The 19,985-nt window shown below is 47.2% G+C and overlaps 1 protein-coding gene and 1 long non-coding RNA gene across 2 annotated transcripts in view; one reads left to right on the top strand and one right to left on the bottom strand.

The window, feature by feature from the left end:
• Positions 1–19,985, top strand: part of PCGF6 (polycomb group ring finger 6) — a 226,331-nt gene that overhangs the window by 92,305 nt on the left and 114,041 nt on the right. The window contains exon 7 of the mRNA XM_085606658.1: positions 1,895–1,922. Coding sequence (XP_085462784.1) covers positions 1,895–1,922 — 28 coding nt within the window. The remainder of the gene's footprint in view (positions 1–1,894; positions 1,923–19,985) is intronic.
• Positions 1–19,985, bottom strand: part of LOC146867683 (uncharacterized) — a 54,715-nt gene that overhangs the window by 18,566 nt on the left and 16,164 nt on the right. The gene's annotated exons all lie outside the window — the stretch shown is intronic.

Below are 19,985 nucleotides of genomic sequence, written 5' to 3'. Positions count from 1 at the left end.
TGATGATGCACAGCATCTGGAAACAAAGGTGACCTGGGCTATATTAAGAAAAGCTTGCAAGAGTTCGCCTGAGGACTAAGAAGAATGTAGAACGAGACCAGTTTGTTCCCGAAATGGGCTTGGTAGAGTGAACGCAAGGCAAGTTTACCAGCCCTGTGTTGACTTCATCTGATTGTTTCATGGATGGCACTAACCTAGGGAAATGTTAATATAAGTGCCCTGGATACTTCTGGGTCACCCAGGTTAGAATGCTGCATAAGACTAGGACGTGGGTGGCATCTGGTGGAACCTCTCTGTGGCTCCTCAGAGCACTCTTCAGTTTTTGATTTAGACATGGAAGTCTGACTTCCAGATGATGGGTTAGCACTGATCGAGTACTCCAGCATGAAAAGTCCCAGTATGTTGCAGGCTGCTGATCCAAGCTCAGGAAGTAAAGCGCTACCAAGTTTGGATCTATTAATCAATTTGAACACACTTATTCTTCAACATGGTTTTGAAGTATGATGTTATATTGTCATGGCACCAGTATCCTATCTCCTATTCAGAGGACCGCCTTCCCTCTCATCCCATGTGACCGGGAGGAGCAGTCAGCTGATCCAGGAATTTCCCCTCTTTACTGGATACGCTTTCGTCCAGCTGCTCCTCAAAATACTTTTCCATGGGAAAATAACTAAGTAGGGAAGTTAGTTTAGCAGGATCACCTTATGCCACTAGGCAAGCAGGCATTCATTCTTCTAAGACTTCCTTGAGAGCACTCAGTACATTTTCAGGCTGCAACAAAATTGTCATTCCGCTCATGAAGAATAGAGGTATGGAAACCTTCTCTACAAAAAACATGACAAAAAGAGATGGCTTTTCAAACCTCAAATAAGCATTATTGTTCACCTCCAGTGTAATCAGCTTCATATTGTCCTGCCGCACATCGGTGTTGTGAGCACGGGTAATGTCACTATAGGAAAGCTGTCTTTCTCTCAAAATCGTTCACTTACTTGAACGGAGCAATTGTTGTGTTTGACCAACATGAATTAGGAGAAAATAGTGGTATATTTCTTAACAACCAATAAAAGTTGTTTAAACATTTTTTTTTTTTAAACAAACCACTGAGAAATATTTTACTTAAATCTGACCGCACACTCAAGGATCTTTGTCTTTCCTTTTCTGCATCCTCCCTTTCGTCTACTCCCTACCATCTCATCTCAGCACTCCCCAGATGTCTAAATCACCTCATCCGTGTACTCACTCCTCTTACCCTTCACCTCGCCCCACATTTGACCAAGACATTTCTCCTCCTTTTCTGTCTTGCTGTTGCACCCCTTTCCCTGCGTCTTTGTGACAAGACCACCCCTTCTGCGCTTTTGTTTCCATGCTGCGTCTCCTTAAAAAAGAAAGGATACCCCAAGTCTCGGAAGTAGGTTCTGTGGCATGTAGTGAAATTAAGATCTACCCACAAAATGGCACAAACCTTGGTCACAAGTAGGCTGCGGTGTTGAACTTGCATATTTGGAAGAATGCTACCTGTGTAAATTAGATTTACCGCATATGGTAATCTGCATTCCTTTACTGTTCATTCTTTAACAAAAGGTCTGCGTAAAGCTTATTTCGTTATGGTAAGTGTCAGGATAGCAATTATTGGAAACATAAAAGATTTGTGGTAATTCATGAGGTATCCTGTTTGAAAATTAATTGTAGGGCACTTAAGAGCTGTGCAGCTCCCAGTGAAGCTGAAAGATTAATTTAAACGGCATGCTTCGTGGATGGACTGAATGGCTTGTTTTTAAACAACAAAGCATTTGAGCATGAAATATTTATGATTAATGATTTGTGGTGAGTTAGATGCTGTGTGATACTGCAAACACAAAAAGCTTCAAATTCTCTGCTTTCATTTATTTTTCAGAGCTGAAGAAGGCACCGGCAAGTTCAAGGTAGATTGTAACTAACATTTGTAAATTTTGAAATGTGAAATATTTATCCTACATCCGTACAAGATGTCTAGTAATATGTCGAGCAGAGATACATTTTTCTAAAACATTCACCAGACATTGACGCCGTGGTAGCCTAAATACCTCAAATTATTTAGTTCTTCTTAAATTATGTGGTATATTTAAAAATAATGTGTCACTGGTACCTAAATCCTAAGAGAATGTGGTATTGTGCCTCCCGCTTACTCCATACCTGTAAAGAGGAACGTCGCTATTTTTTAAACTGAGAAATGTGTATGTGCCCACCCTCACAGGGGGTATTCATTCTTTCGAAAGACTTTGAGAGGTCGAAAGACCATTTGACAGTGCTTCCGTCAAGGTGTTGGTTCCATCAGTGACACTTTTTTCACTGTCTGACACGAGACCACAGCAGTGCGCTGACTGAGTGAAGCACCCCAACCAAAATACCAGGGAAGTTGTGTAAATAAAAACTTCACTATTAAAAAAACGGTGGGGGATCCTCTGTCTTTCATCAGAGCTTTCGATTATTGTGTTTAAAACTAAATATAGGGTATTTTTTTAAATGTCCTAATCTTCCTTCAAAGAGAGAGAGAGAGAGAGAGAAAGACAAAAACCTTGTGATCCAGCAAATCCAAGGTGACTTTAGACATTTTAGATTAAAAATGTTTGAATGTGCTTATTGAAAACCATACAGGCAGGTGCTATAGAGGAAATTCTTGGCTTTCCCCTTCGTGGCGGATTACAAGTGAAGAACTCCTATCTCTTGCACCCTCATCTAATTTCACTTCTCTCTTTTCATTTCATCATGGCAAGAACTCGTAACACTTTCGGTTTCCAGGCAGGTTCTTCCTCATGTATCCTTTTGTCCCCTTTCAAATCTTTTAGGCTTGGTTGATGTCTGTTGTAATGTTTTGTTTTGAAAGACCTATGTTCATCTCTGCATGGAGTTCACATATTTGGTGATAGTTCATTAAAACTGGCAGTGCAATTATATGAAACAGTCTTCCCAAAGACATGACACAGCAACCATTTCACCTGCTTTATCCATAAATGAAAATATCCCCTGCTTAATCTGCAGGCATGAAGTTCATTATGATTTTGACTACCCCTACTCTAATCATCTCTGGGAATCCCCGTTTTCTGTTCCTCTAAGTATAGTTTGCTCTGTATAATGTGCCTATTTAATTTGCTCCATAAGACCTGGTGTGTTTTGTTTTACCACTGAACGGTCTGCTCTGTCCCCTTATATTACTATTGAGTTATATTTACCATATGCCGTATGTTTGTATTACAGTTTGCACCTAAAACCTGGGCCCCTAGCATTTGTTTGCAAATTATAAATAATATGTATTAGAATGGAATGGTTCGTGCAGTTTAACTGCTTTGACTTTTTTCTTGCTCGGATTCATGTAGGACCTGTTTTTTGAGAGGATGCATAAAGTAAGTCAGAAATATTTGCCTCCCTTCTGTTTTTAAGAATATAGTACCTTTTTTTAAAAGATACTTTCAAGTAACGTTCCGATATGGAAAGAAGAGATGATCAACCATCTATTCTGTATCTACCAAAACCAACCAGCTATAACGCAGTACTCTAGGGTAATGGCAATGGAACTTTTAAATACCAAGACTATACCTAGGGCGAGGTATCCTAGTTCTTCCTGAAAGGGGCCAGTATCAGTCAATGTTATTAGTTCCTCTATTAAACGAAAGCTGGGCCCTCACCCTCCTACGGGTGGCATGCTTCATCATAGGGCTCACTCCTCACTCATGCCACAGATTTGTGGCACGAGTGGGTCAGTTCTTGTAGTAATAGTATCCTTGTTTAATGGGAACCCAAAAAAGTGTTACTGAGAAATGCCCTTGTTTGGGAATGCCTAAGGGACCAAAGAAAATACTAAATAGCATAATGGTTGATCTTCAACCTTTTATTTTGGTCTCCAGGCGGTAAGATTAAAAAATAAGGAGGAAAATGCAACCCTGGCATCAAGCCAACATGTTGCAACCTGCTACTAGAAGTCTAAGGCTTTCTTAATGACCATGGTCCCAAGATGCACCGTCTAAATGTAAGCATAGGATGGTGTGCATAGAAGTGATGTGAATTTTCCTAATATATTTGACGATAGTACAAGGCCAAAATACATCTGGTATGATAGAAAAGTAATTATTTCATCCTTCTTGGATGGAACCACCTAGTTGAGTGAACATAATTTTATTGTCTAGGAGCCTAGGAAACTTCCTGTTGCATTTTGTGCTTAAAGGTAGGTCTTCCACTCTGTTTTGTACAGCGGTCCCAAATAAAAAATCAAAACATGGACAAGAACCCTCTGTGTAATCTTATGCCTTACAGGATCTATAAAGAAAGGGCAAGAGATTCATTTGAGCATTACTTTGGGTCGCTGAGAAATAAATCTAGTTATGAATCCTAAAAAAGAATGTCATCTCAGGACCACTCAAACTCAGCCAATGCCAAAACCAGCATACAGGTAGGGAAGCATTGACTTAATCTCCTGCCAGTCAAACCTTGGGAAGAAAGAACTCCTCCTTCAGGTTTGTCTAGGTCTGTTCCTGATACCCCAAATATTAATCAGTGTTGGCCTCTAGTAACTCCACTTCAGTAGTCCAGTAGCATACCTGTTTCATGTGGGATGGAGGGTACTCTTTGTCGTCGAATTTTAGCCTTTGATTATTCTTTCACACTCGTCCCCAAAATTGTAAATGCCTACCATCACTGAAAATTGCTCAAAGTTATGAACTCCAACATAGAGCAGCTATCGCCAAACTTCGCTCAGCCAGAGGTTCTAGAACTGTTTGTGAATCACCAGGAAGCAAATTCTCTGGTAAGCCCAGAATGCCTCCCTATTACTTTCTTTTAAGTGCCCGCCTTCTTCAGATTATCAGCATCTTTCCATTGACAGCCAAGTGAGCCATGCAGGGCATGGGGGAAACTATCAGCCTAATTCTCCACCAGACAATTGGAGTTGGAGACCCACCAAATCCTCCCGTGTGAATGCCCTTATAGTTTGAGTGCAGCGTGCTTATAGCTACAAAAATGTTTGATAGTTTTGCTTTGCAATGTTGCGGCCTTGAATGTCATTTTTGAGTAATTTATGCTTTCTTTTTTTTTTTTGAATTTTTAACACCTTTATTGAAGAAAAAAATAAAGTTACAGCCTTACTTAAGATGCAAGCACGTACATACAATGGAGGTAAACAGTATAGACCATTTCAGATAAATTTAAAGCAGATTTATCCCCCCCCAAAAAAAAGGGGATTTAACTATTGCTGTTTAAATCATTAGCCCAATCACTAAGTGGTCTCCAAATCTTTAAACCCTTGATTCTCCCTCTCTTCCCCTTTTGGGCATAGAGGGCATTCTCCAAATGAAATACATGTAACAAGCGCATTTTCCATTGCCCAAATGTTGGAGGTTGTGGATCGAGCCACGAAGAGGCAATACATAGTCTAAGTATAGACATTGAAATAAACAGAAACCCCTTACAGTTGTCCTCTGGTATTGATACCCCCAATAACATAAGTTGGGGAGATAGCAGTATCCTTCTGTTAAGAACATGTTGCAGAAACGAGGTAACCTCCAATCTAAGTTTCTCGAGCTCCGGGCATGTGGAAAAAATATGCACCAGATCTGCGCCCAAAGTTTGGCATCTGAAACAATGAATACCCTCCGACCCACCCCACTTAATAATTTTAGCAGGAGAAATATAGAGATCAAAGAATGTTTTAAAACATTGTGCACGTAGGTTAGCTGTAGACAATACGGTATTAGCTAATACAATAGCGTTTTCCAGGCAGGAGTCGGCGACCAAGTCTTTCCTGCCATTTGTTAGATTGCTTTTCGATATCGTCGGGTACCCCATCCATAAGTATCCCATAGAGCCTCGAGATTGTAGGAGGGTCACGGGCGGTAATAGTGTCTAGCAGCGGGATAGCAGTAAGCCCCATGGTACCTCCAATTTTCTTGGTAATGAAATCCCTTACTTGTAGAAACTTAAGAAAATCGCTATTAGTAAGATTGAACCTATTTTTAACTACATCAAATGTGGCTAGCTGATCTCCATCCAGCAGGTCTGCTATATTACGAACTCCGGCCCGTAACCACCGGTCAAAATATCCATCCAGCAGTGTTTCAGGGACCTGACTATTATCGAGAAATGGGGTGTATCTACTAAACCTGCCCATGCCTAATTTGTTTCTAACCCTGGTCCAGATTTGATATGCGGTGATCAGACTCTTAAATCGAGTTCTTTTGTAGTAACTGGGCTCGTACATTTTTAAGAAACAACCCCGTACTCCCGGGCCCATTAACATCTCATATATAGTAGGCAGAGCATTAGATAACATAGTCCTGTTATCGAGGGGTCGAAACAGGGGCCAGTAATATTTAAGTGATGCCGCCAAATAATATAGTCTGAAATTTGGCAATCCAAGTCCGCCTCTTTCAATTGATAGGGTTAAAAAGCGATTTGCACGGTGCGTTTTTCTATAAAACCAAATGAATCTTGCTATCTCCCGCTCAATCAGCTGAAACCACCTATTATGTATTTCTAAGGGTATTGTACGAAAGATATATAGTAATTTCGGTAAAACCACCATTTTGACCAGGTTGCATCTCCCAATAATAGATAGCTTCAGATTGTCCCATCGGCCCATATCCTTCTTAATTTTATATAAAATAGGAGTTATATTTACCTCAACTATCTCCTCAGTTTTAGCCCTGACACGAATTCCAAGATACACCGCCTCCTCCACTATTCTATCGTCTATAGAAGTCATAAATTTATTGACTAAAATCTGGGTTTTGTCCCTATTAAGCCTATAGCCAGAAATTTGACCGAACTTCTCGGCCAACATTTCGACTTCAGGCAGTGCAGTGGACAAGTCCGACGTGACAACGGCGACATCGTCAGCGTATGCCAAAATTTTGATGTCCATATAATTTAGTCTGAAGGGGGAAATATACTCTGAAGCCTCTAAGGCCCTGAGAAATGGGTCCATATACAGCGCATATAGCAGGGGGGAAGATGGGCATCCTTGTCTTGTCCCTCGTTCTATAGGGAACGTTTCAGAAGGGACTCCCATGATCTGTACCTGTGCTGATGGTTTATAGTACAGAGCCTGCATTGACCTGATGAAACCTTCTCCAAAATTATTAGCTTTAAGGCATTTCCATAAATAGCTCCAAGAGACCCGATCGAATGCCTTTTCGGCATCTAGGAAGGCCACAGCTACTGGGAGTTTTAAGACATCAGAGGCGTCAAGCACTGTAATAAGTCTTCTTATGGGATCCTCTGTCCCCCTTCCATGTATGAATCCATGCTGCCACCGGGAAACCAACCGCGGCATAACTCTGTTGAGGCGGGAAGCAAGAATCTTAGAGTATAGCTTAGCGTCGCTGTTTAGAAGTGTTATGGGTCTATAGGAGCCCATGTTTAACGGGTCCTTATCTTTTTTTAAGAATATAACAATATTTGCCGACCCCCATGAGGGCGGTGGTGTGTCTCCTCTCTTTATGGAATTAAAAAGGCCAAGAAGCTCCACTCCCAGCTCCTTAGAAAAAGTTTTATAAAATTCCAAGGGTATAGCGTCAGTGCCGGTAGCTTTCGATGATGGTAGATCATATAATGCCTCCTGGAGTTCTTGATCTGAAAATTCCACATCGAGAAGGCACGCCTCCTCATCTGCAAGTTTAATTTTGGGTAAGAGCAGAGGATCCCAGCCCTCAATTGGGACCGCTTCTGCAGCGTACAGGGCTCTATAGAAGTCTTTAAAAGAATTTCTAATCTCACCCTCATCAATAATCAAAGCACCATTCATATTTTTTATTTGGCTTATATGACGGGCAGAAATTTGTTGTCTAGTCCTGACCGCGAGCAGTCGCCCAACAGATTCGCTATACTCGTAGCATTCCTGCTGCTTGACCAAATATAGACCAGCCGACTTGCTTAGATAGAAATCATTTGAAGTTGACTTGATCACTAAAATTGAATCCAAAACTTCAGTAATTTCGCTTTTGCCTCTTATTTTTGCTATTAATTCAGACTCGAGTTGAGAAAGTTTCTGATAATAACCCTTCACCTGATCCATGTATCTCTTCCTTCTGTCCGCTCCATAGCTAATGGTCTCCCCACGTATCCAGGCCTTAAATGTGTCCCAGACCATACCTGGGGGTGCCGTGCCCTTGTTAGTACTAAAAAATTCACCCATCCTACTTCTCATATAGTTCTTGTAATCTTGATCTAAAAGAATAGCCCTTTCGAATGACCATTTTTTATGTTTATTTACCATACAATTAACAGGAAATTCAAAGATCAATGGGTTGTGGTCAGATAGAACCCTAGGGAGTAGTTCAATTTTTGCAGCCTTAACAAGTGATGGTGAGACCAAGAAATAATCCAGTCTGGCACATTTTTGATGAGGGGCTGAATAATAGGTAAATCCTGGATCCTTACCCCTTAATTTAGGCCAAACATCAATAAGCCCCATATCTGTTATTAAATCTTTTAATGCCCTGCGCACTTGTGGTTTACGGTCACTGGTTCCGGTATTGCCTACGGTTTCAGCCCCGTTGATATTTAGATCACCACACAATATGTATGGCTCTGGCCAAGACGGGAGCTCACTGGATAGAAATCTCAGTACTGAGGGATCATCTAATACCGAGGAGTAGACTGAACCCAGTGTAAAGTGGCCAGATCCACCCTTGATGACCATAAGGGTCCATCTACCCAGTTTATCCACACTTTTACGGTCACACGTCAGACTACTATTTCTTGATATCACGGCAACTCCTTTTGTCCTGCAGTCCTGGGTGGTATGTGCTAGTCTCTTAAATCCCATGGTTCCTAGCAGGTTACAATCTTTATTAGATATATGGGTCTCTTGTAGACATAATAGGTCTACACCAAAAAGTTTTAAATCTTCTTGTGCCCTTCTTCTTTTGTTCTTATCGTTGAGCCCACATATGTTGATAGTAGCTATGCGGAGATAGGGGCTAGCCATAGCTAAATATTATTGCTTCCATCGATTTGTAAAAGAACATACTGATCTAGTTCTAATTCTTTGGTCGGGACCTAGAATATTTAGGGACTTATCGTAGAGATAGACAATAAACCTGCTAAATTCAAAATTCAAATAACAGTCTAAAAAAAAAGCCTTGCCCACATCTGACTGTACTAAGCTTGCAGAACATGTTAAACTTACATCATTTAAGCTAAACAGAAAGTTGTGTTTTTTCTCCCCCTTCCCCCCCCCCCCACCTCTCCCTCCCCCCCCGGGCCGCCCTGAGCAAACCCCCTCCCCGACCCCCACCCCCTCCCCGTCCCCTTAAACACGGCAAAAGGACCAGAAGGTCCCTAGTGATGTGGAACAGGGGGGCTCCCCTGTAGAAATCCCAAATCAAAAAAAAAGAGATCAATATTCACCAACACGAACTTAACAGTAGCCTGACACAGCTTAGCTGGCCCAGATAAAAATAATGTGAAAAGGAAAAGGGAAAAAGAGATTAGTGACATTCACAGCATTCCTTATTAGCCAGAAAACAAATATCTCACGACCTCACAGGACACGGCGGCTAATTTTAATGTATTTAGGAATTCTTTGGCCAAGATTTCTGATGAAAAAAACAATTGCTTTCCTTGATGCAGTATTTTTAGTTTTGACGGATTAAGCAAAAATACTTGTACACCTTTCGCCTGAAACAAAGGCATTAGTGAGCGAAGCTGCCACCTTCGCTCAACTGTAGCCTGGCAGAAATCTGGCCTAACAAAAAATTCTTGACCCTTTCCCCTTCTCTTCCGATTGGGTCTGGCTGCATTATAGACTGCTTCACGGGCCAAAAAATTGTTAAGAGAGATCAATATGGCACGGGGTGGTACATTGTCTTGATTTAACTGCTGTCGCACTTTAAAGGGGAAACGATGGGCCCTTTGTATTTCAGAGTTCCAGTACCAGCTCTTTAGATCCGGAAAAGCTTCAATAAATAGTTCTATCACAAACTGACGCACATCTGATGTTTCAAGTCCTTCCGGAATACCAAGAATGCAAAGGTTATTCCTTCTCATTCGATTTTCAAGATCAGTGAACTTCCAGGTGACGTCCTCCCTCTGGCTTTTCAGACTCTCAGTAGCCCCTCTCTGCGCGCTCAGCTTATCCTCAAGTTTTGAAACCCGTTCCCCAACCTCGCATGTCCTGGCTGCGATATCGGCACACGTTTTGGCGACCCTTTTAATTGAATTCTGTAGTTTGCGGCAGGCGCTCTGGGCCCTTGAGCTCTCTGCCCTAGTCTCTGATCTATGCGCCATGATGAGCTGGTAGGTAGAGTGAAGGGTGACTTCCTTAGGAGCCTCCTGCTCCATACCAGGCCCTGATTTAGCAGCCATTTGTTCACTAGTGAGGTCAGCAACACTGCTGGTGAACGAATAATCCCAAGCTAATGGCTCTTGTATATTATTAACTGAAGGATCCCCCAAAACCCCTTGTACCTTAGCTTTCCGGATTGTATCCGGCTCGTTAGTTGTCGTTTCCTCCGTCTCCTCCAACTGATTTTCATCCTCGAGAGAAGAAACGCTTTCACTGTCCTCGTCAAGTGGTTTTTTACTCTGGCTGCCGTCATCGGATGATGTTGAGGGATCAGACATTGAATAAAATTTATCGACCACTTCTGACTCCCTTACGAATTCAGATCCGGTAGTTGCGGAGGAGATGGTACCGGCTTGACTGGTTATGCCGCAGATATTGCTGTGTCCATGTTTCTCAGGTGTGGACCTGGAGCTAGGCAGCAAAACTACAGAGCCCAGAATGCATCTGCCACTATCAGCGCCACTCTGTCCTGACTCGTGGCTCACAGCCTCCTCTGATAGAGATGGAGTCGATCCGGGATTAACAACCGACACCGGGGATGCATTCACTGCTGCCGGGGCAGACGCGGTGAGCTCAGGTACGTTTGTAGATTTGCTTTCATCCTTTGAGCGCTGCAGCTTGAAAAGTGGGTGTACATCTTGTTTTGCTCGGCCTAACTTAGGTGTCGGCTCCTTCGGGTTACTGTTTACCGGAGCTTTCTTGGTACCTTTTACCGGGCTATTGGTACCACCCTTAGTCTGACGAGACTTAGTGGCCTTAGGGGGAGCTTTAGGTGCCATGCCGATCAGGGCTGACCACGGCGCCGGATACTTCAAATGTAAGGCACGGAACAGTCTAGCGGTACTGCACGGAGGTCTCGGAGCTGTTTGCTGAAGTAAGACCAACCGCCAGAGCATCGCAATTCGTTATTATGGTGAAGTTAATCTCCTTCCCAGTAGCTGTCGACTAATATACATCTAGCGAGGATCGTTAACAGGGGAGCCCGGAGGTCCTGCTCACACGGCTGTCTGACCAGCCGCCATCTTGCCGCCCCGTAATTTATGCTTTCACAGTCTCCAAGGTATAACGCTGCGAGTTCCAGGCTTTCTTGAAGGCACCTTGCAAACATTTCAGACATAGATGTCTAGCAGTCGTTACAGTTCTAGGGAGGAGAGAAAATGTAAAGCGCCAATAAACATTTTTCTCTTAGATCTCACCCTTAGACAGTTTCTAGTATAATTTCTGCAGTGAATAAGAAATCTCTTTGCCCTCCTAGATAAAGACAGCACAAACATGCTGGTCGAAAAGGAAGTTAGTGATACACTCCCTTTTACTTTGGGAGCTTCCAATTGCACGATCCTTTTGAAACTATATGACAGGCCCTTTTTAACAAACTTGGAAATAGATAAAACATTTCTTGCAAGATAAAAAGCTGGACACCATACCTAATACGTGAGTGAGAGCTCACTCCAAACTAGGTTATCAGAACCTCTGCAGGTCTAGCAATGAGGAATGATTCCTTCAGTATCTGCCGCGTGAGACTGTTTTCACTTCATGTTGTGATATATAATTTCTGCAACAAATACCTTGAGAGGTGTCCTGGCACTGGAGCACTGCACTGAGTGACCAGATAGCTATGAAAGAAAGGCTAGACCCAACAATGCTGAAGAAATGTATATTCCATTGTCATCAGAGAATAATGAAAACAGTTCCTTGTGTAGTGATTGTAATGGATGTTATACAAAAAGTTCCAGGAGGGTTAAATTACCACAAAAATTCAATGATTTTGTTATTTACTAGCTTTGTCCTACATAACTCTGCATTTCAGTGGGCCAGTGCATGTTTGCTTTTTGTGAATGTCTGGGTTTTTACTGTGGCTTCAGGGAGATGACGTGTGCTACCAGGCCCTTGTCACTGTTGTGATGGGGTTCTATGGCGAATGGGGAAGTGGCGGGTGTGAGGGACAGCAATGTGGGGGAGTGCCTTTTTTTCCCAAGTTTCACATATTCCCTCTTTGACTAGTTCCTTCAAGACAGACACATGACTCTTTCAGTCTCCTATTCTGTCTTCAATGCCATTCCTCAATGCGTCCTTGTGTTATACTTGTGTGACTTTATAACCACTTAATGCTTTATTGTTCAACTGTGACTCTTATGGATCCCCTCATGTACCTCTTGTAAACGTTATCACATAACATGTAGAGTACTCTGATACCTTTGAATTTAGCTATTGCTATATAAAACTAAAAATAATAATAACAAGCATTTGCAATGCATTAGGTCTCACATTACTGATAGTTTGAGGTATTGGCGTTGCAAATAATAATGCAACGCCAATAGCTCACACTTTCAGTAATGCGAGACCTAGTGCATTGTAAATGCATGCATAGTGAGCCAGGAACCAGCATTGTATGTCTCAGTGCAGTACCACAAGCTGCTCCTAGAGGTCCCTAGCGAGCAAGGCACCAGCACTGCATGTCTAGCTGCAGTACTGCAAGCTGCTCCTAGAGGTCCCTAGTGAGCAAGGCACCAGCACTGCATGTCTAGGTGCAGTACTGCAAGCTGCTCATAGAGGTGCCTGGTGAGCAAGGCACCAGCACTGCGTGTCTCGGTGCAGTACCGCAAGCTGCTCCTAGAGGTCCCTAGTGAGCAAGGCACCAGCACTGCATGTCTAGGTGCAGTACCACAAGCTGCTCCTAGAGGTCCCTAGTGAGCAAGGCACCAGCACTGCATGTCTACAAAGTTGAAGTTATTGGTATTATAAATGGCAATGTTTTTTACCTAGCCATGTTGCAGGGTGTAGTACGATATGTGGCCAAAAGAGGACCTAGTTTGGTCACATATAGTACCGCACTCTGCAGAAGATGTGGTGAATCCACCCTACCCATAATGCATTGCATGCAAGACAGTACTACAAGTAGATTCAAATAGCTATGTCCATATATACAATTCGTGGCTTTGAAATGTGACAAAAGAATTATTACATTAATTTCGGATTCGGTTGTACTCTGTGTGGAGCTGATGAAGGGACATTTAAAGATGGTCTCATATAAATGTGAGCTGTTCTAGTGAGTAAAGTAATCACTGCCAGCCTAGCTTAGGACCAAGTGTTGGTCCTGCCTGAAACCATTTAAGAAAATAGTGCCTTGAGGCTGTAATTAAAACCTATAGAGTAACAACACATGCAACAGCGGGTGCCCTCATGGGAGGTTACAAGAAGAGACAAGGAGATACTAAGGAGGGACTACTAAGCCTATCGACTAATTAAAAGCCACCATTTACAAGGGACAGGAGCCAATTAAAAAGATGGGCGGGAAGAGGGCGGGGCTTTATGCCCATATCCTGAATAAAGCATGTCTCGAAGAGACAGCGCAAGCACTGCCTAGTCGAGACCTAAAAAGCAAGGTCTTCAAGGCTTTTCTAAAGTGTAGTAGTAAAGGGACCTTTCGAAGAGGGCAGGGGAGCTCCAAAGTTTAGCCATCCTGACTGAGTGGGCCTGCTTGAATTCTTGGTATCATGGGCAATGAAGCCTCTAAGAACACAGAGAAGGTACGATGACCGGATTTGAGCATTTTCTCCTCAGGGCTTTGAACATATGGCACGGATTTAAAAGCAATTCTTTTGTCTACCAGAAGTAAGTGAAGAGTGTAGATGGTTATTTTGGGGATTGATATTAATATCGAACATTTCCTTACTGCCTTGCATAGGAACATGACAGCCTCTGTAAGGTATAGTGTGGATGGGGACTGCACAGAGATCGAGATTAAGCATGGAAGAAGGCAGGGGTGCATTATGGCCCCTTCTTATTCTACTTGTATATTAACCATCTAAAGGCCTATTTGCTATGCGCAGGTTAGGATCTGCCGCATGTGGGGAAGAGATGAATCCCAATTCTCCTGTATGCGGATGACGCAGTTTTGTTAGCAAGGACTGCCATGGGTCTTTCACGCTTACTTAACTCCTTCGTGAACTTAACGGCTTCACTTGATCTGTCGACTAATCTGGGGAAACCCCATATCTTATAGAGTCTCCTAGCCCCAGATATTACCTTAGGATATTCCCCAGGTGTCAGGTTGGATCTGCAAATATTTTAGCAATCCCCTTGAGCACTGGTAGGTGGTGTCAGTCCACTCTGCGTGGCATCATCTACGGCAGGGTTGACGTGCCCGGTGCCTATATAAGCGCCACCCCAGTGCACTGACCTTAGTTCCTTCTTTTCTATGCCATCTGCGTAGAGCCGAACGAGCTCCCCTCATTCATTTTTTGGCTGGCTTTTTCTGACATTTTGTTTAAGTCTAGTATGCCTTTTTCCCCTTCTATTTTTTAGTAAATGTCCCTGAAAAAGACCTACTGGCTTCAAGCCTTGTAGTGTCTGTGACAGCCCCCTACTTGGTGTGTCTATGTTGCCTGAAGTGGGACCATGACTCCGCGGCCTGCGCGGAGTGCAAGACCATGAACCCCAAGGCCACCCATGAGTGGGCCAAGAAGCTTTCGGCTACATGTCTCGCAACTCTGTATCATTCCAGGTCTAATCCGCTAGGGAGGTCTTTTGACCGTTCCTGAGTCGTTTGTATCGATCTTCATCGTGATCCAGGACTTCTTCAGCACAAGACGAAGTCCAAGAAGTCAAAGCACTTTTTGAATTCTCGGCGTCAATTATTTGGGATGACGCAAGGGAATGGTGCCACGGATCCGGGCTCCACTCCCAGGTAGTGGACTGTCGTCTCACACTGGTTCAGGTCCTCGCTTCCCAGAGCTGAAGCGACCTCCACCCAACTGCGAGAATTTTATTAGGCCATAAACCTAATTATTGGGGCGGTTGTACCCCTCTGGAGCTCCTTCGGGCCCAATGGGTTCGGAAAAGTCTCCGACTGGTGCTCTGCCAGCGGTTCCACCCTCGGCACTTGCAAAGCCCTATGGATCTACTAGTGGATCCGGAACAGCCCCGGCAGCGATTTCACAATCACTGCCGGTGACTTTTCAAGAGGCACCATTCTTGGCCTCGCAAACGGCACCAATCCCACTGTGATTCCGGACTCTGATACGTAGCCGGACCAGTGCCAACCAGACACTCATGGCCTGAATTGGATATAGAGCCCCATATTCTTGGTGGACCCTCTGAAGAGCACGAATGGCTACTCTGACCCCCTAGTAGAGTCCATGGCCGATGACACATGGTACGAGGACTTGGCTGACGCCAGTGATCAGGGCACCTCACCAGACACTGGCCTCCTCTCTTATCCCCACAGTTGCTATGGAGGAAGGGGCTTCTTTGGCAATGGTGGTCCGGATGGTTGCTAAGGTGCTGGATGTGCAGCTGCCCACAGTCCATGTCGGGACCAATGTCTTGGCAGAGGTGCTTCAGCCTTGGGTATCCTCATCAGAACTCCCCTTTAATGGAGCCCTCATGGCCTAGTCGAACTTGGGCCAAGCCCTGTACTGGCAATCCTGTGTACAGGAACATCACCTGCTGCCATCACCCGCTCTCTGGGATCCAGCCTTCCTCTCCCTTCACCTTACCTCTGAGAACCTGTTTTCAGGCCTCAGTCTCCAGGATAAATTCCTACCACACCACCAGATAGAGAATGTAAGAGGCTGGATACTTTTGGCAAGTGGGTTTTCTCTTCCTCCAGCCTGGCACTGCTGTCCGTGAACACAATATGCTTATTGAGCTGTTATTCCTACACTGTGTGGGATAAGTTTGCCCAATTGTTGCCCATTGTCCGGGATGAGGCCCGGGCCATACTCTTTCAAGCTATTGCTGATAGGAGAGATGCGGCAAAGCTCACAAGCCGATGTGGATTGCATACGACCGTCTCGCCTGGCAGAGCCATTGCTTCCTCTGTGGCGCTTCAATATCATGCCTGGCTAAGGGCAACTGGCTTTTCGGGTGATGTGCAGGTTTCCGTTATGGACATGCCTTTCGGTGGGACTCGACCTTTTGGCGACAAGGCATGTTCAGCTCTAGAATGATTTGAGGACAGTAGGGTCACCGCTAGGTCATTGGTGCTTGCCATGGCGCTGCAACAGCTGCAATTCTCCTTCCACAGCTATGATAGGGGCACCATTTCCCCCTAGCCACCGCGGCCAGCTGGCATCACAGTCCTTTAGTGGCTCCCTCAAGCCTCATGGGAATCGGAGCCAAAGGCTGACCCAATCCACGGCCCCCCTAATCCCCCAGCAACCGCAACTCAGAAGCCTCTTTAGTTTGTCCTCCTACCAACATGGGCACTCTGTTGGTAGCAGGCTTCGGCACCAACTGCCCCAATGGTGGGAAAAAACTTCAAACAAGTATGTGCTTCTGATCGTCCAGCGGGGCTATGGCCTTCCATTCCAACAGGCCCGCCACCCATGCCACCGCCCACCTATCGGGTGACTGAGGACCACCTTTCACTATTGCAATAGGAAGCTGTGGCTCTTCAGGCCAAAGGTGCCGGCATCAGAAGCAGGTAGTAGGGGCGCTAGGTGGCGCTGGAGCAAGATGGCCGCATGGAGGTGAAGCTCCCGACGGTCGGCCCATCGACTCGCCGATAACTCCTGACTAACGGATGTCATCCCCTCCCGATTGCCTCTGTGGGATCCTGGCGGCGTGCGGCACCCTCGCTGGGAATTTCCGCGCTGAGAGTCGCGGAGCGCCGGAGCTGTGCCCCTGTCGGGCTTTGACCGGGGAGCTGCCCTAACTGTCTGGAGCTGTGCGGAGGAGCGTGGGCTGGCGCGAGCCCGCGGATCCCACGTGGCGAGTGGGCCGTGGCCAGCGGGGACGCGCTCAATGAGCTGCGGCTGGTGCTGAGAGGTGGCCGGCCTGGAGGGATACCCCAGGAGGCCTGCGCCAGCTGCCCCTGTTGTGCGGTGAGTGGCCACCCTGCCTGAGACCACTGGCGGAGAAGGACGGAGGCTGCTGGCATCGTGTCTGGCCCGAGGGATGCGCTGCGGCCACGAGCGCCGTTAAAACCTGATAGCTGGGAAAGGCGGCTGCTGCAAATGCCTGAGCGGGGTGCGAGCTCAGAGGCGGCCTGCCTGTGAGGGGCTATCTGCTAGGGATCCCTGGCTCTGACCTGGCTGGGCGCCACTCCGCCTGACGGGCCTGCGGAGGGGGCGGACCGAGGCTGCTGAGGCGCAGCCCGGCCATTATCACGGCGGACGGAGGTGAGGAACCTGGCCTGTCGGGGCCCGGCTACGCTGAGCAGAGAGGGGGCGCGCCTTGCCTATGTGCCTGGTGTAGACTGCTGATAGAAGGTGAGCGCGACGGCCCAGAAATCGCTGGGGGGTGCCGGCTAACACTGTTGGCCCTCTGGGACTGCCTGTGCCCTGCTACCGTTCACCCCCCTGGCTGGCACTTCACGAGAGTCCTAGAACACTTGCTCTGCCCGTGGATTGGGGTGCTTCGCTTGGGTCTGGAGACATGGGTAAGCCCAAGGCCAGGGCGGTCTCGGGCTGTGGGCCGGCGGGGGCGCCCTCTGGCTTGCCGCAGGGGGCGGCCGGGGACCCTGTGCAGCGGCAGCTGCAGGAAATCCTAGCAGCTATATCGGACCTGAAGACCACCCTTCATCAAGATATCGCGACGGTGTCGGTCGGGCTCGGCCTGCTGCGCGATGAACACAAGAAACTGGCAGGACGGGTCAAAGACACTGAAACGCACTTAGAAGAACTGGTGCCAGCTAGGGCGGAGATGGCCCAGCAGTTGCACGAGCTTACGACGAGGATGACTACCCTGGAACGCCGGGCGGAGGACGCGGAAGGACGAAATAGAAGGAACAACGTCCGGGTGGTGGGGCTGCCGGAAGGCACGGAGGAGCATGACATGGTGGGGTACCTCGAATCATGGCTCAAAACGGTGGTGGCCCCGGAGGGGTTATCTGGCTTTTATACCCTGGAGCGAGCCCATAGGGTCCCGGCTCGTCCCCCGGCGCCGGGGCGCCCGCCGCGGCCAGTGATTGCCCGTCTGCTCCACTACCGCGACCGGGACCTACTGCTGCAGAGGGCAAGAACAGTGGGACCTTTTGTGGTGGGGAACAGCAACGTGACGCTGTTTCCTGACTATGCACTGGAGGTTCAACGGCGGAGGGCGTCTTATTTGTAGGTCAAGAAAGCTATGAGGGCGGCGAACCTACAATACTCCCTCTTGTTCCCGGCGCGACTCCGCGTGGTCCTTGAGGGCGCATCCCATTTCTTTGACTCGCCTGCGGAGGCCTGGGAGTGGATGGAAAAGCATACGGGGGGGACTCTCGGCTGCGGCCCGCGGCGGAGGGGCGGCGCCCCGAGGTGGCCGGTCTGGAGGGTCTGGACTGAGACGACGGAGTGCCCGGCAGGGACCCTCGCAGGCGGAAAGGGAAAGGGCGGCGGCCCTGCGGGCGGTTGAGTCGGTCTCTGGCTCGCCTGGTCTGCTGGTACGGGCTGCGGAGGGGACTTCAGCGGAGGACTCAGCAGAGAGTGGCACGGATGACTCTTCAACCAGCAGCACTAGACTTCCGGTGGTCACGCCGCAGAGTGTGGATGATTTAGTTTGACTTAGGGCAGGATCGGGTTCGAGGTGGATTGGGCCCCTCGCTACGGCGCACTGGCTCACGTGCGAGATGGGAGGCTTTTGGGAGGGGGGTTCTCCTTCTCTCGGCGGGCGATGCTGGCTGGCTGACCGGGATACCACCCTGGGCCAACTTCGCTCACCCTTGCCTCTGGAGTAGTCGGAGGGATGCGCATTCAGTTACAGGGTGTTTGGATGGGTACTAGTTTGGAGGTAACTGTCCTTGGGAGGGGGGTTGGAGAGTTGTGGGATGTTTTACGGGGATTCCGGCATGACTGCGGCGAGCTGAACTTGAGACACTGGATGTATAACAGACCATGGGTACGCTGAATGACCTGAAGTGCATAACGTGGAATGTGCAGGGCTTACACACCATGAGCAGACGGCACAAGATTCATGCCTACCTGGTCAGACGAGGGGTGCATGTGGCGTTTCTCCAAGAGACGCATATTGCGGGTGGCGAGGGAGTGGCGCTCCGCCGCAGATGGAGGGGGCAAGTGTACCATACCTCCTTCTCGGCATTTGCTCGGGGGGTGCTGGTGTGGATCAGGGCTGGTGTCCCCTTTCAGATGGTGCGACAGGTTGTGGACCCAGAGGGGCGGTATGTACTAGTGCAGGGCAGGCTGGACGGGCGGGACCTTACCCTGGGTAGTGTTTACGCCCCAAACGTTGGGCAACAGGCCTTCTTCGACTCACTGTCCAGTAAGCTTTCCTCATTCTTACCTGGCCCGTTTATGCTTGGGGGTGATTTTAATTCGGTGACAGATATAGCGCTTGACAGGTCCCACCCGCCGCTTTTGCTAGCGCCGTCTGTCGGGGCGGCCAGGGCCCGTGGTGCATGGCAGACCAATTGGGGGTTGGTAGATACTTGGAGGAAGCACCACCCGGATGAGAGGGATTACTCTTTTTTCTCCGTGATTCATGACTTGCATGTGCGGTTGGATGCGGTGCTTTGTTCCCCCGATGTACACGTGGCAGTCCAGAGCAGCGAATATTTGTCCAGAACCTTGTCAGATCATAATCCCCTGTTGTTACGGCTGTGCTGGGCTCCACGGCGCCCGCCCGTATCTGCGTGGCGGCTCAACCCGGAACTCTTGGATGATCCGGTCTACTGTACTGCAATTGGCGAGGGGGTCTCTCAGTACTTCTGAGAGAATGAGGGCACAGCCTC

The sequence above is a fragment of the Triturus cristatus genome, chromosome 1_2, assembly GCF_964204655.1.
Source record: "Triturus cristatus chromosome 1_2, aTriCri1.1, whole genome shotgun sequence".
NCBI lineage: Eukaryota > Metazoa > Chordata > Amphibia > Caudata > Salamandridae > Triturus > Triturus cristatus.
Note: the sequence above shows the minus strand (reverse complement) of the source record. Positions and strands in the feature narration are given on the sequence as shown.